This window comes from Oratosquilla oratoria, chromosome 44 (assembly GCF_046742065.1).
Source record: "Oratosquilla oratoria isolate Oo_2021 chromosome 44, ASM4674206v1, whole genome shotgun sequence".
NCBI lineage: Eukaryota > Metazoa > Arthropoda > Malacostraca > Stomatopoda > Squillidae > Oratosquilla > Oratosquilla oratoria.
The window spans coordinates 29,358,381-29,374,097 of record NC_134820.1 but is presented as its reverse complement, the minus strand read 5'-3'; the positions used below and the strand labels follow the sequence as shown (position 1 = coordinate 29,374,097).

The 15,717-nt window shown below is 38.7% G+C and overlaps 6 protein-coding genes across 6 annotated transcripts; 3 read left to right on the top strand and 3 right to left on the bottom strand.

Annotated features, from left to right (window-relative positions):
• The first annotated feature begins 208 nt into the window (after nt 1–208).
• Nucleotides 209–865, top strand: LOC143022382 (cuticle protein 21-like). Its single transcript, XM_076180537.1, has 3 exons — nt 209–220; nt 367–468; nt 575–865. Exons 1-3 carry the CDS (start codon nt 209–211, stop codon nt 863–865), a joined length of 405 nt encoding a protein of 134 aa, XP_076036652.1.
• Nucleotides 866–3,505: 2,640 nt separating this feature from the next.
• LOC143022381 (pro-resilin-like) lies at nt 3,506–4,135 on the bottom strand. The gene is made up of 3 exons (XM_076180536.1): nt 4,124–4,135; nt 3,887–3,988; nt 3,506–3,775 (listed from the first exon to the last, which is right to left on the bottom strand). The coding sequence occupies exons 1-3, from the start codon at nt 4,133–4,135 to the stop codon at nt 3,506–3,508; spliced, it is 384 nt and encodes a 127-aa protein (XP_076036651.1).
• A 2,678-nt stretch (nt 4,136–6,813) lies between these two features.
• LOC143022380 (cuticle protein 21-like) lies at nt 6,814–7,471 on the bottom strand. The gene is made up of 3 exons (XM_076180535.1): nt 7,460–7,471; nt 7,215–7,316; nt 6,814–7,104 (listed from the first exon to the last, which is right to left on the bottom strand). Exons 1-3 carry the CDS (start codon nt 7,469–7,471, stop codon nt 6,814–6,816), a joined length of 405 nt encoding a protein of 134 aa, XP_076036650.1.
• A 1,121-nt stretch (nt 7,472–8,592) lies between these two features.
• LOC143022379 (cuticle protein 21-like) lies at nt 8,593–9,242 on the top strand. Its single transcript, XM_076180534.1, has 3 exons — nt 8,593–8,604; nt 8,738–8,839; nt 8,952–9,242. Exons 1-3 carry the CDS (start codon nt 8,593–8,595, stop codon nt 9,240–9,242), a joined length of 405 nt encoding a protein of 134 aa, XP_076036649.1.
• A 2,700-nt stretch (nt 9,243–11,942) lies between these two features.
• Nucleotides 11,943–12,600, bottom strand: LOC143022378 (cuticle protein 21-like). Its single transcript, XM_076180533.1, has 3 exons — nt 12,589–12,600; nt 12,344–12,445; nt 11,943–12,233 (listed from the first exon to the last, which is right to left on the bottom strand). Exons 1-3 carry the CDS (start codon nt 12,598–12,600, stop codon nt 11,943–11,945), a joined length of 405 nt encoding a protein of 134 aa, XP_076036648.1.
• Nucleotides 12,601–13,877: 1,277 nt separating this feature from the next.
• On the top strand, nt 13,878–14,523 carry LOC143022377 (cuticle protein 21-like). The gene is made up of 3 exons (XM_076180532.1): nt 13,878–13,889; nt 14,019–14,120; nt 14,233–14,523. Exons 1-3 carry the CDS (start codon nt 13,878–13,880, stop codon nt 14,521–14,523), a joined length of 405 nt encoding a protein of 134 aa, XP_076036647.1.
• Nucleotides 14,524–15,717: the final 1,194 nt, after the last annotated feature.

Here is a 15,717-nt window from a genome sequence, read left to right as displayed (position 1 = left end):
AATGGACGTGTCTGTCCACTACTCTGATATTGTTCATTTCTTTGATGACCTTGCTTGCTGAGACCCCGAGGGCCGAACGAAGAAGGACCCTTTCGAAAATGCAGAAGACCAACCCAACGCTTACGTCACCAACGAGGTTGGTGTCGCGCGTGTATATAAACCCACACGAGTATCGGTCTGCATCAGTTCTTCCTCCTCCATTATCGACATGGCTCTCAAGGTGTGTCTAGTGGCTTCTACTCCCAGTTCAAGACTAAATACCATAAGCATTATCGACGATTACCGTCGTTATTTGTGTTGTTATAATTGAAGAGTGGTAATTATGATAAACATTTCTTGGAATAATACTGATCCCTTTTCAATCAGGTTGCTCTTCTCGCCGCTTTGGCCGTCGTGGCCACATGCGATAGTATTCCCTCCTACAACCCTCCAACTCCCGTCTATGGACAAGCTGCACCTGCTCCTTCGGTAAGCAAATCTCTCTTCCTTCAAAATAACATGTGGACAATTTGATACAACCAATTTAGGACTTATTTGCCTTCGCATAATAATATTGTAATTTGATTTCTTGCAGGGCCCAGCACAGTACGACTTCAACTGGGAGGTGAAGGACGAGTACTCCGGTAACGACTTCGGTCAACAGGAGTCCCGCGACGGTTACGACACTCAGGGAGCCTACTACGTCCTCCAGCCCGACGGTCGCCTCAGGAGGGTCGACTACACCGTCAACGGAGACTCTGGCTTCGTGGCTCAGGTCAACTACGAGGGAGAGGCCCGCTACCCCGAACCCACCTACACGACCCCTCGTGCTTCGTACACGACCCCTCGTCCTGCATACACGACCCCTCGTCCAACATACGCCTAAATCATCACTGATTAGTGCATCCAGTCTAAGACAGAAATGCTCTTAGGCGGATGCAGGGCTGTTGAGTAATTTATTGAGCCACAAATGAAATAAAAAGGAGAAAAATAAGTTCTACTTTAATCAAACCTTTATGAAAATATATATATTGTGACTTTGAATATACTGCCTGCTGTCGTTGCAAGTTTTTCCGTGGAGCAGTCAGGTATTTCAACAGACATGTAAAATAGGATATGGAGAAATAGATGTCTATTTTTGGAACTTCTTTTTCTAAATAACTAAAAGTACTGATACGCGTGTAGCAATAACTCTTCTCAGAATCCAAAATGGAGTAGTCTTTCATAAGAGTGGTATATTAGTTTCAACAAAAGGAAAAATATAAAAATTAAGTCTGAATATCTGATAGTGATAGTTGATACTGTCCTCAGCAACGACATCACTGCATCTTCTGAATGTGTATTTTTGTCAATATATATATATACATATATATATATATATGCATGAGAAATCACATAAACTCGTGATTCTAAATATGCGGAAAAACCACCAAGGAAAAAGAAAAACTGATGACCAAGCGCTTTCGTCTATTCAGACATCCTCAGGGTACGAGGATGTCTGAATAGACGAAATTCAGACATCCCTGAGGATGTCTGAATAGACGAAAGCGCTTGGTCATCAGTTTTTCTTTTTCCTTGGTGGTTTTTCCGCATATATATATATATATATATATATATATATATATATACATATATATATATATATATATTATATATATATATATATATAGATATATATACATATATATTATTTCTTTATTATTTTCAGATAATTTTCCTAATTTTCAAATATCTTGTTGGGTCGCTATTTGAATCATATATTCACTCGCCAACCCGATATTTGGTCAACTTTTCAATGTTCTATTGATTATAATGCCAATGTTCTGTACTTCCGACTTTTGTTGATGGTCACTCCAAGGTCTTTCTACTTTTTCAAATTTCTTGTTTATTCCTAAATTTTCGGGACCATGAACTAGGCTTTAGTTGCGAGATTGTTTGGGTTACCAAAACTCTGGATTTATTTGCTCAGTGGGAATATACAGTGCAGCATTTACCAATAGTGGAATTAATATGGTCAAGAGATATCACACAGCTTCAAAGACCTAATCTAGAATATTCCTATGTTGTATGGAACCCATAAATCAAAATAGGTATATTCAAACTTGAAAAAATATCAGGCATTACAAGAGGGATATCAGTTATACAAGACCTAGCATATGGACAAAAATGAATCAGCCAATCAGTCAATCAATCAACCGATACATCCATCTAAAATAGTAAAATAAAGAAGAGAAAAGAGAAATATAATCGCCCATTACAAATGAACGAAAAGGAATTGATTAACAAAAAGTAGTGAAGCAATAATATTGAAAAAAAAAAAACAATACGCGAATAAGATACAAAGAAGACTAATCCTTAAATAGAATAACAGAAGAATATTTAATCTAAACCAAATCTATCAAAAGAACTCAAGAAGAATATACGTGGGAAGGAGGTAGTAAAAGTAGTGGAGAAAACGCGTGAATTATGATAAATTGTATGAACAAAATAATGCCCCAGTATGACCTTGATCATTGTTTGTAAGAAGGATCAGTAAAATTAGTTTTGTTTCTTTATCTACAACACAATGACAGTGTTGTCTAGAGAAACCCCAAATTTTATCAATAAACAGTGGCGACATTTTCCTGTATATCGGAGAGACTCGAATTTTGTCGAATTTGCAGAAATCTGGCGGAGCGTTATTTACAATTAAGACACACGCTAAGACAACTGTTGCAACTGTGTCATAGAGATCAACCACAAGACAAGATGGATGAAGCGTCAAGATGAATATAAACTTTAGAAGTTAGACAGTTGATGTGAAAAGTGAATGAAGAAAAACAGCTTCAGTAAATATGAGTGATTCATCTCAGAGTAAGCACTATTTTTCTTACGCTGAACCTGATGTCGTTCAGCAGATTATCTTAGAATTCGCCGATGTTGGATGTTAGTCTTCATAATTATACAGTAAGGTTCCGTAGTTTATAGCCGGCGTAGGGGGGCATGAAGCTCATTGCATTTTTGTAGGCAAGAATCTACAAGGGAAATTACAGTGGACCAACATGATATGAGTCATTTTTAAGCCCCCGTTGCCTGGAAACTCACCTAGACCAAACAGGCTTCGAATCACCAATCATGTGCTCAGCAGCGTCCTGTTCTATCAACTGAGCTACGTGCCTCCTCATTACTGAAAAGAATTCATGGATCATCAAGATTTTTAGAAGCAGCTTTCCAATTGGAAGAAACTGTTTTGGATGTGGAAGATAGTTTGTCGCTGTTCATTTCTACTTTTGTTACCATTAATCACCAAAGATCCCAGGTCCTTTATCATGTGTCTGTTAACGCTTTTCGATTTTTCTATCGATATTATATTGGTTACGGCAATTACAAAGCCTTCTGGGTTCATATAAGAAGATTAATCCCTAAATAAAACAAAGGTTGTCAATCTCTTTATCCTTTTATTGCCGGATCAATAAGTTATCTGACTGATATGCTTAACCATGATACGTATATCGGCATCTAATTGGATATGCTGATCAGTGATGATTTAGGCGTATGCTGGACGAGGGGTCGTGTATGAAGCACGAGAGGTCGTGTAGGTGGGTTCGGGGTAGCGGGCCTCTCCCTCGTAGTTGACCTGAGCCACGAAGCCAGAGTCTCCGTTGACGGTGTAGTCGACCCTTCTGAGGCGACCGTCGGGCTGGAGGACGTAGTAGGCTCCCTGGGTGTCGTAACCGTCACGGGACTCCTGGTGACCGAAGTCGTTACCGGAATACTCGTCCTTCACCTCCCAGTTGAAGTCGTACTGAGCTGGGCCCTGTAAACGGTTTAAGGTACAATTTGCTATATGACAACACTTAAACCTTGGGTTGCTTACTGTAATAGGTTTTTCACTTAAGAGTCTAAAAGAAAATATATTTTTGTTTACCGAAGGAGCGGGTGCAGGACCGCGGCCATAGACGGGGGGTGGTGGGGTGTAAGGAGAATTATCGCAAGTGGCCACGATAGCCAGGACGGCGAGAAGGAAAACCTAGTTAGAATAGAACATGTAACAGTTGAAAAATGGGACGACTGAATAAAAATAACCACTTACTATAACAAACATTAAACTTAATACCAATAATCTTTACGAAAGCCAAGATCTCCAACTACACTAGGAACGCACCTTGAGAGCCATGTCAGTGATGGAGGACTAACTGATACACATCGACACTCGTGCGAGTATATATACACCATTCCTGCTTGTGATGTAATTGGTGAGAGTGTCTTCAGTCCCCTCTGGGGTCTTGTGAAAACAATCTTCGGAGGCTCTGCAATCATGAAATGTTGAAATCTCAAGGACAGAATAGAAAGAATTTGGTTTAGTTTTTTTCAACTCTTCATCATCATCACCAAGTGGAGGCATACACCACGGAGCGCGTTGGTTCATACATACGCTGGTGCCAGTCTCTCCGAGAAAGCTTCCATGCAGACACCCTTACTTCCCACTTCAATATCTCTCGACAGGTTCGATTAACTTGCACCAATTATGAATTCTGTGTACGTCCCCTTCTTCGTCTCCTCCATAGAGGGTTGTGTCTCACAGAGACAACACTGCGAGTAGGCTGACTATTTGGTTGTCTTTGGAATCTGTGTAGACCAGTGGTTCCCAAACCTTTATTTTTCAGCTTTACAACTATACGTACTAATGTGTTGGCACGATGTGTATATATCTATATTGTAATGTTGTATATTTTATTTATATTAGTGTGATATTGTATGTATTAATTTCAGTAGTGCTGTTGTATTTATCATTTTTATCGGATGCCCGCAAGGCTTGGCTTGGGCAGTTTTGGCGGGAGTGTTAGCATTAATCTCTGATGTCACGCAACGTTTTCCTTCCTTCAGGCACTCTAAACATTCTTGATCTATTCTTCTTTGGTAAACCCAACTGGAAAAAATAATATCTCAGTTATTGTTAGAATTGTCTTTGAATATGTGTTTTGTACCTCCGCCTTCAAATTCTCCTAACTCTAGTTCATCTGCTGATTCTATTCGGTGGACTTTGTATGGAGTACGCTTCTCATGCTGAAGGTGACTCTCCTTAAACAGTACCCCTGAGCAGGACTGACTCCTAATCCTTTCATTTTCATTTATTTATTTTATCTATCTATTGATCTATTTATTTGTTTGTTTATTTATTTATTTGTTTATTTATTTATTTATCTATCTATTTATTTATTACTTATTTATTCATTTGTTTGGATGTTTGTTTATCTATTTATCTATTTATTTATTTATTTTATTTTTTAATTTATTTCTATTTATTTGTTTATTTGTCTATTTATTCATTTATTTATCTAATTTAATTTTATTTATTTATTTATTTATCTATTTATTTTGTTTTATTTTATTCTATTTTACTTATTCATTTATTTATCTATTTATTTATCTATTTATTAATTTTATTTTTTAGTTTATTTTTATTTATTTGTTTATTTGTCTATTTATTCATTTACTTATTTAATTTAATTTAATGAATTTATTTGTTAACTTTATTTTGTTTTATTTTATTTTATTTTATTTTATTTATCTATTTATTTATCTATTTATTTATTTATTTACTTATTTATTTATTTATTTATTTTTTTGTGATAGGAGGCCAATCTCCACTCACACAAGGATGCTGATCATGTCTATCATAAGGTATCCTCTTGGTCACTTCTGTGACTCCACCACTTCGGTCGGATATCATCAATTTATACATAATTACAGTTGTATTATCTAAAACTCATTTGCATACATGTTGTAGATGTTACTATACAGAATACTAGTACATACACTCATACATATTCACGTATTGCTATGAGAAACATAAAACTGTTATTCGAGATATATTTACATAACTACTAGTTTCAATGAGTGACAATTATTTGATAAAGGAATTTAATTATGACGTGCGTAATCTAAAGAAAACGATTTCTAGAAGGTGTGACCTTGCTACAATGTCCCATCACGATTAATGGGATTTATTTTCTTTATTTCAATAGAAAATTATATAAATGACATAGAAGAGAAATTCAGGTCTGTCCGGTAGCTCAGTGGATGCCGTGTCGAACTCATCAGCGTGCGGTCGTGAGTTCGATTCCCGGGACCCACTGCGTGTTTCTTACGTTGGGTCCCGATAGCCCTGTGGTGAAGCTGGTGAGGCGACCCAAACATTGGAAAAAAAAAAAAAAAACAGCGGCTTGTCACAACTGACAGGCCTTGCCCTACCAGGGGTTTCTCACTTCCCACTTCATGGGGGTGGGGTTGTGAATTTAGGAAGAGAATTGGTCGTTACTCGTTCCCGTATTTCCAGTTCTTAAACACAAGGAATTCTAAGACCGGACTTATAGCCTCCAACCTCCATTTGAATAACTGGAATATGACTTCGTTTACACAAATCTAGAGTTCTCTAAGAACATTCCAATACTATGGCTAACATTCGTATAGGTTTACAATCCTTTATTTCATCATTCAGTTTTGCTTTATGTGACGAAAAGATAATTTGATATTTGGAGACTTGAAAAATAAAATATTGTAACCGAAGTCGTTTTCACTCAAACGAACTCTCAACATTCGGCTCTGGTTATGTCCGTGAAAGACCAGTGTGATAACCCTTTTAACTGCTTCTTGTAACGAGGTTGCATTGGTTGTCGTCTCTATATTTCCATTTTTTCTTCCTTTTTTGGGAACATCTTCAAAAAGAGCACAATGAAAACAAGCGTTGTCAATCTCATTTACTTTTTATTTCTGGATCAACAAATGACCTCATTGGTCATTGTCACGAATAAATATCAATGTTTCGGAATAGACATATCAATATGCGATGACTTAGGCATATGCTGGACGAGAGGTGGTGTATGCTGGACGAGGGGTCGTGTACGAAGCACGAGGGGTCGTGTAGGTGGGTTCGGGGTATCGGGCCTCTCCCTCGTAGTTGACCTGAGCCACGAAGCCAGAGTCTCCGTTGACGGTGTAGTCGACCCTTCTGAGGCGACCGTCGGGCTGGAGGACGTAGTAGGCTCCCTGTGTGTCGTAACCGTCGCGGGACTCCTGGTGTCCGAAGTCGTTACCGGAGTACTCGTCCTTCACCTCCCAGTTGAAGTCGTACTGAGCTGGGCCCTAAAAGAAATCGAATTAAAATATTATTATGCAAATACTAGGTAATTCCTCACTTGATTGATATGATAAATCGTCCACATTATGTTCTTGAGGAAGAGATATTTCCCTACCGAAGGAGCAGGTGCAGCTTGTCCATAGACGGGAGCTGGAGGGTTGTAGGAGGGAATGCTATCGCATGTGGCCACAACAGCCAGAGCGGCGAGAAGGACGACCTGGTTGAAAAGGGATCAGTATTACTCCGAGAATTGTCACAATCAACACCTTTCGAATACAACGTTATATATATCGACCGTTAACATTGGCAATATTTTTTGTATCAAAGTCTTCAACTTGCTATAGCAAGTGGATCACGCACCTTGAGAACCATGTTGATGATGGAGGAGGAACTGATGCAGACCGACGGTCGTCCGGACTTATATACTCATGACTCCAACCTTGTTGATGACGTAAATTGTGGGTGGGTCTACTACTCTCCCGACCGGGTCCCTCTTCTCACGGCCCTCGGGGTCTCAACAAGCAAGGTCATTGAAAATATGAACGAGATTATTGGACACAATCGTCTTTGATTTCCAGGCTGTTCTAAACACGCATGCCTATGATTATCAACAACTATTTTTTTCTTTTCTGACTAGATTTAATGTCTTCCACAAAGTTATGTGTATATGTAGAAACCGGTGCTTCCTAACAACTTTTGCAACATGTCTTTAATTCTTTACTGTGGTCTCTTACTGATATTTCATCTCATAGAAACATATGCTCTCTACCCATTTTTCATTCCTTTCCTTGTTCTGAATATCATTATTATATCACCTCTTTCTTTTCACTCTTTCAATTAGGGAGTCCCACTTTTTCCAGTCTCTCCTTGTATTTCTTATAAACCAGACTTATAATTATTGTGTTTGCTGCTCTTGATATTGCCTCTATTTTTCTCATATACATTTTGGGTGCACGTGATTGTATGTGTGTAAATTCTAACGATGACTTTTTGTATTCAAAGAGAGAATACTTTCATTCCCAAAATATGTGACAACCAAAACTACACATTTACGGGTGCACAAGCCAAAACTAATATGCTCGCTGTATCGACAGTTCCTTGGCGAAGAAGGCTATGGACTTATTCTGACGCTAGCACAAATATTACCATCTCACCACCACCTCAAAAGATCTGACTGTATTATCACTTCGTCATTTATATTGTAGGCAAATTCGATTCCGCCTATAAATTAAGTCAGGAAAGATAAAATAGTTGTTCATAATGATGAGCATGCATGGGTAGCACAGCCTGGAAATATAAAACGACTGTGTCCAGTACTCTCGTTTACATTTTTGATGACTTTTGCTTATTGAGACCCCGAGGGCAGTGTGAACAGAGGCCTGTCCACAGGAGCAGAAGACACACCCATCATGTACGTCATCAACAAGTTAGTGTCATGAGTATATAAGTCCACACGAGTGTCGGTCTGTATCAGTTCCTCCTCCATAATCAACATGGCTCTTAAGGTGCGTGTTCCATTACTTTAGGACTTTGATAACATAAGCATTACCAGTGTTAACGGTCGCTGTGTATATTATTGGAACCAAAAGGTGTTGATTATGATAATTCTTGGAGTGATACTTATTTCTTTTCAATCAGGTCGTCCTTCTCGCCGCTCTGGCTGTTGTGGCCACATGCGATAGCATTCCCTCCTACAACCGTCCAGCTCCTGTCTATGGACGAGCTGCACCTGCTCCTTCAGTGAGTAGATATCTATTCCTCTAAAATATTGTGTGGAAAATGTATCACAATGATCAGATGAGAACTTCTTTAACGCGTTTCCATAATAGCCTTTGAATTTTATTTCTTGCAGGGCCCAGCGCAGTACGACTTCAACTGGGAGGTGAAGGACGAGTATTCCGGTAACGACTTCGGTCAACAGGAGTCTCGCGACGGTTACGATACTCAGGGAGCCTACTACGTCCTCCAGCCCGACGGTCGCCTCAGGAGGGTCGACTACACCGTCAACGGAGACTCTGGCTTCGTGGCTCAGGTCAACTACGAGGGAGAGGCCCGCTACCCCGAACCCACCTACACGACCCCTCGTGCTTCATACACGACCCCTCGTCCTGCATACACCACCCCTCGTCCTACATACGCCTAAGACATAATTGACTAGGATGTCCAATTCGGAATGATTATGCATATTATGTGTATGAATAAGAATGAGATAACTTATTGAGTGAGGAATAAAATGAAATCGAATCAACTTGTTTATGTTATTTTTGCTATCAATTGATATCAGTCCCCATTTAAAATGACTCCACAAGATGGAGCTAAAATGATGCTCAATTACTATATAGATATGGTAACCCATATAGTAATGTTTTAAGAAATAACGGAAATATTTTCACTTGCAAATGAAAAAGGGTGTAGAAAGACAGATCTTAGGTCCTAGAATCTTATGCAGAATGACCAGAAACATGGAAATGAGTAGTGAAATTTTTTTGATATATCAATATATATATATATATATATATATATATATATATATATATATATATATATACATATATATATATTTTTTTTTCGTTTAAAATCTCCATAAATGACTCACGTAATCGCAATGTTCCATGAACTTTGAGGAAATGGATCACATTTACAGATGCGATTGTGCGTAACTTTATATTTATTGAAATTGTATTACATCATCCACTTCCTACATCATCTATCTAATTGATGAAATTCGTATCCATCATTATACTGCCTCAGCTTATCGCTTGTTTCATCCCTACAGCACAATTGGAACAACAACAGAATCCGAAAACAGTTTTCCAAAATGTAAACCAAATAGACGTGAGCTAAAAATGCCTGTGTTGGCAGCAAACATTTTTCATTTCATTGGCACCCACAGGAGCATGCTGACTGTCACTCTTCCTATAGGTGAACTATTATGACCATTGGTCACTAGCCAGATGAACTTTCCTGTTTCGTTTTACATCATTTTCATTTAGGTGTAATACAAGTTAAGGTTTTCACCCCAACACCTTTGAATACCTGAATGGACTGAGTACTGAACAGAGTTCTCTATTAGTATTACTGCAGATCATCCATTGACAACACCTAAGTCGATGACACTTTTTGTCGATCATGCTGTAGTTGTTGTGGAGTCGTTGGAGGTCTTTGGTATTTTTTGAAGACAGGTAATACATTTTGTCTAGATGTGTTAGGCTTATGTTCATCCTTCGTATATTTCTTTCCTTTGAAACTTGGCGTCACCTGGACACATATACATGTGGATGGGTAATTTGTGTGCATGTGTGTGTGTACACCTTATTCCATTTACCTAGATTGTGGACTACGGTGCTGGATCTATGTTCGCGAGGTCCCTTCTCTATATCTTGGCTCATTAACTTTGTCTTAATGTTGTTGGGATGGATTATTTCAAGGTCATACTGGGGCATTATTTTGTTCATACAATTTATCATCATTCACGCGTTTTCTCCACTACTTTTACTACCTCCTTCCTACGTATATTCTTCTTGAGTTCTTTTGATAGATTTGGCTTAGATCAAATATTCTTCTAATATCTGTTATTCTATTTAGGGATTCTTCTTCTTTGTATCTTATTCGCGTATTGTTTTTCAAGATTATTGCTTCATGACTTTCTGTATTTTGTGAATCAATTCCTTTTCGTTCATTTGTACTGGGCGATTATATCTTTCTTTTCTCTTCTTTATTTTAAGTTTTAGATGGATATATTGGTTGACTGATTAATTGATTGGCTGATTAATTTTTTTCCATATGCTAGGTCTCATATAATTGACGTCCATCTTTTAATGTCTGACAGTTTTTCAAGTTTGAATATGCCTATTTCAATTTATGGGTTCCATACAACATAGGAATATTCTAGATTATGTCTTTGAAACTGTGTGATATCTCTTGGCCATATTAAGCCCACTATTGGTGAATGCTGCACTATATATTCCCACTGCTCAAATATGTCCAGGGTTTTGGTAACCCAAACAATCTCGCAACTAAAGGTTGTGGGAGAGCATAGCCTAGTTCATCGTCCCGAAAACTTGGGAATAAACAAGAAATTTGAAAAAGTAGAAAGACCTTGGAGTGACCATCAACAAAAGTCTTAAGTAAAAAACATTGGCATTATAATCAACAGAATATTGAAAAGTTGACCAAATATCGGGTTGGTGAGTGAATATATGATTCATATAGCGACCCAACAAGATATTTGAAAATTAGGAAAATTATCTGAAAAAATAATAAAGAAATAATATATATATATATATATATATATATATATATATATATACATATATATATATATGTATACATATATATATATATATACATATATATATATACATACATTATATATATAGACAAAATTACACACTCAAAAGATGCAGTGATATCGTTGCTGAGAATAGTATCAACTATCACTATCAGATATTCAAACTTCGTTTTTATAATTCTCCTTTTGTTGAAACTAATATACCACTCTTATGAAAGACTACTTCATTTTGGATTCTGAGAAGAGTTATTGCTACACGCGTATCTGTACTTGTAGTTATTTAGAAAAAGAAGTTCCAAAAATAGACATCTATTTCTCCATATCCTATTTTACATGTCTGTTGAAACCCCTGACTACTCCACTGAAAAAGCTTGTAACGACAGCAGGCAGTATATTCAAAGTCGCAATATATATATTTTCATAAAGGTTTAATTAAAGTAAAGTTTATTTATCTCCTTTTTCTTTTATTTGTGACTCAATAAATTACTCAACAGCCCTGCATCCGCCTGAGAGCATTTCTGTCTTAGACTGGATGCACTAATCAGTGATGACTTAGGCATATGCTGGACGAGGGGTGGTGTATGCAGGACGAGGGGTGGTGTATGAAGCACGAGGGGTCGTGTAGGTGGGTTCGGGGTATCGGGCCTCTCCCTCGTAGTTGACCTGAGCCACGAAGCCAGAGTCTCCGTTGACGGTGTAGTCGACCCTTCTGAGGCGACCGTCGGGCTGGAGGACGTAGTAGGCTCCCTGTGTGTCGTAACCGTCACGGGACTCCTGGTGACCGAAGTCGTTACCGGAGTACTCGTCCTTCACCTCCCAGTTGAAGTCGTACTGTGCTGGGCCCTGTAAGAAATCGAATTGAAAGACTATTATGCAAACACTGGGTAATTCCTCACTTGATCGATATGATGAATCGTCCACATGATATTCTAGAGGAAGAGATATTTGCTTACCGAAGGAGCAGGTGCAGCTTGTCCGTAGACGGGAGCTGGACGGTTGTAGGAGGGAATGCTATCGCATGTGGCCACAACAGCCAGAGCGGCGAGAAGGGCGACCTGATTGAAAAGGAATCAGTATTACTCCGAGAATTGTCACAATCAACACCTTTCGAATACAACGTTATATATATCGACCGTTAACATTGGCAATGCCTTTTGTATCAAAGTCTTCAACTTGCTATAGCAAGTGGATCACGCACCTTGAGAACCATGTTGATGATGAAGGAGGAACTGATGCAGACCGACGGTCGTCCGGACTTATATACTCATGACACCAACCTTGTTGATGACGTAAATTGTGGGTGGGTCTACTACTCTCCCGACCGGGTCCCTCTTCTCACGGCCCTCGGGGTCTCAGCAAGCAAGGTCATTGAAAATATGAACGAAATTATTGGACACAATCGTCTTTGATTTCTAGGCTGTTCTAAACACGCATGCCTATGATTATCAACAACTATTTTTTCTTTTCTGACTAGATTTAATGTCTTCCACAAAGTTATGTGTATATGTCGAAACCGGTGCTTCCTAACAACTTTTGCAACATGTTCTTTAATTCTTTACTGTGGTCTCTTACTGATCTTTCATCTCATAGAAACATATGCTCTCTGCCCCTTTTTTATTTCTTTCCTTGTTCTGAATATCATTATTATATCACCTCTTTTTCACTCTTTCAATTAAGGAGTCCCACTTTTTCCAGTCTCTCCTTGTATTTCTTATAAACCAGACTTGTAATTATTGTGTTTGCTGCTCTTGATATTGCCTCTATTTTTCTCATATACATTTTGGGTGCACGTGTTTGTATGTGTGTAAATTCTAACAATGACTTTCTGTGTTTAAAGAGAGAATACTTTCATTCCCGCAACATGTGATAACAAAAACTGCACATTTACGGGTGCACAAGCAAAAACTAATATGCTCGCTGTATCGACAGTTCCTTGGCGAAGAAGGCTGTGGACTTATTCTAACGCTAGCACAAATATTACCACCTCACCACCACCTCAAAATATCTGACTGTATTATCACTTCGTCATTTATATTGTAGGGATATTCGATTTCGCCCACAAATTAAGTCAGAAAAAATAAAATAGTTGTTCATAATGATGACCATGCATGGGTAGCACAGCCTGGAAATATAAAACGACTGTGTCCAGTACTCTCGCTCACATCTGACTGTATTATCACTTCGTCATTTATATTGTAGGGAAATTCGATTCCTCCTATAAATTAAATCAGAAAAGATAAAATAGTTGTTCATAATGATGAGCATGCATGGGTAGCACAGCCTGCAAATATAAAACGATTTTGTCCAGTACTCTCGTTCACATTTTTGATGACTTTGCTTATTGAGGCCCCGAGGGCAGTGTGAACAGAGGCCTGTCCACAGGAGCAGAAGACACACCCATCATGGACGTCATCAACAAGTTAGTGTCATGAGTATATAAGTCAGCACGAGTTTTGGTCTGTATCAGTTTCTTCCTCCATCATCAACATGGCTCTTAAGGTGCGTTCTCCACTACTGCAACTTAAAGACTTTGATAACACATGTATTACCAGTGTTAACGGCCGCTGTGTATATTATTGCAACCAAAAGGTGTTGATTATGGAGTGATACTTATTCCTTTTCAACCAGGTCGTCCTTCTCGCTGCTCTGGCTGTTGTGGCCACATGCGATAGCATTCCCTCTTACAACCGTCCAGCTCCCACCTATGGACAAGCTGCACCTGCTCCTTCAGTGAGTACATAACTTTTTCAATAAAACATCATGTGGAAGGTGTATTACAACGATCAAGTGAGAATTTCTTCAGTGTGTTCGTATGATCGACTTTGAATTTGACATCTTGCAGGGTCCAGCACAGTACGACTTCAACTGGGAGGTAAAGGACGAGTACTCCGGTAACGACTTCGGACACCAGGAGTCCCGCGACGGTTACGACACACAGGGAGCCTACTACGTCCTCCAGCCCGACGGTCGCCTCAGAAGGGTCGACTACACCGTCAACGGAGACTCTGGCTTCGTGGCTCAGGTCAACTACGAGGGAGAGGCCCGCTACCCCGAACCCACCTACACGACCCCTCGTGCTTCATACACCACCCCTCGTCCAGCATACACCACCCCTCGTCCTACATACGCCTGAGTCATAATTGACTAGGATGTCCAATTCGGAATAATTATGCATATTATGTGTATGTATAGGAATAAGATAACTTATTGAGTGAGGAATAAAATGAAATCAAATAAACTTGTTTCTGTTAGATTTGCTATCAATTGATATCAGTCCCCATTTAATATGACTCCACAAGATGGAGCTAAAATGATGTTCATTCACTATATAGATATGGTAACCCATATAGTAATGTTTTAAGAAAAAACGGAAATACTTTCACATGCAAATGAAAAAGGGTGTAGAAAGCCAGATCTCAGGTCCTAGAGTCTTATACAGAATGACCAGAAACATGGAAATGAGTAGTGAACAATTTTTGATATATCAAAATATTTTTTTTTTTTTTTGTTTAAAATCTCCATAAATGACTCACGTAATCGCAATGTTCCATGAACTTTGAGGAAATGGATCACATTTACTGATGCGATTGTGCGTAACTTTATATTTATTGAAATTGTATTACATCATCCACTTCCTACATCATCCATCTAATTGATGAAAATCGTATCCATCATTATACTGCCTCAGCTTATCGCTTGTTTCATCCGTACAGCACAATTGGAACAGCAACAGAATCCGAAAACAGTTTTCCAAAATGTAAACCAAATAGACGTCAGCTAAAAATGCTCGTGTTGGCAACAAACATTTTTCATTTCATTGACACCCACAAGAGCATGCTGACTGTCACTCTTCCTATAGGTGAACTATTATGACCATTGGTCACTAGCCAGATGGACTTTCCTGTTTCCTTCTACAACATTTTCATCTAGGAGTAAAACAAGTTAAGGTTCTCATCCCAACACCTTTGAATACCTGAATGGACTGAGTACTGAACAGAGCTGTCTATTAGTGTTACTGCAGATCATCCATTGACAACACCTAAGTCATTGACACATTTTGTCGATGATGCTCTAGTTGTTGTGGAGTCGTTGGAGGTCTTTGGTCATTTTTGAAGATATGTTAGGCTTATGCTCATCCCTCGTGCATTTCTTTCCTTTGAAACTTGGCGTCACCGGGACACATATACATGTGGATGGGTAGTTTGTGTGCATGTGTGTGTGCACACCTTATTGCATTTACCTAGATTGTAGACTACGGTGCTGGATCTATGTTTGCGAAGTCCCTTCTCTATATCTTGGCTCATGAACTTTGTCTTAATGTTGTTGG

Coding starts and splice junctions, on each gene's coding strand:
- LOC143022381 (XM_076180536.1), bottom strand. Junction 3,776..3,886: donor GTCCTGCACCCGCTCCTTCG/GTAAACAAAAAT, acceptor AACCGTTTACAG/GGCCCAGCTCAGTACGACTT.
- LOC143022382 (XM_076180537.1), top strand. Junction 469..574: donor AAGCTGCACCTGCTCCTTCG/GTAAGCAAATCT, acceptor GATTTCTTGCAG/GGCCCAGCACAGTACGACTT.
- LOC143022378 (XM_076180533.1), bottom strand. Junction 12,234..12,343: donor AAGCTGCACCTGCTCCTTCG/GTAAGCAAATAT, acceptor GATTTCTTACAG/GGCCCAGCACAGTACGACTT.
- LOC143022380 (XM_076180535.1), bottom strand. Junction 7,105..7,214: donor AAGCTGCACCTGCTCCTTCG/GTAGGGAAATAT, acceptor GATTTCTTTTAG/GGCCCAGCTCAGTACGACTT.
- LOC143022379 (XM_076180534.1), top strand. Junction 8,840..8,951: donor GAGCTGCACCTGCTCCTTCA/GTGAGTAGATAT, acceptor TATTTCTTGCAG/GGCCCAGCGCAGTACGACTT.
- LOC143022377 (XM_076180532.1), top strand. Junction 14,121..14,232: donor AAGCTGCACCTGCTCCTTCA/GTGAGTACATAA, acceptor GACATCTTGCAG/GGTCCAGCACAGTACGACTT.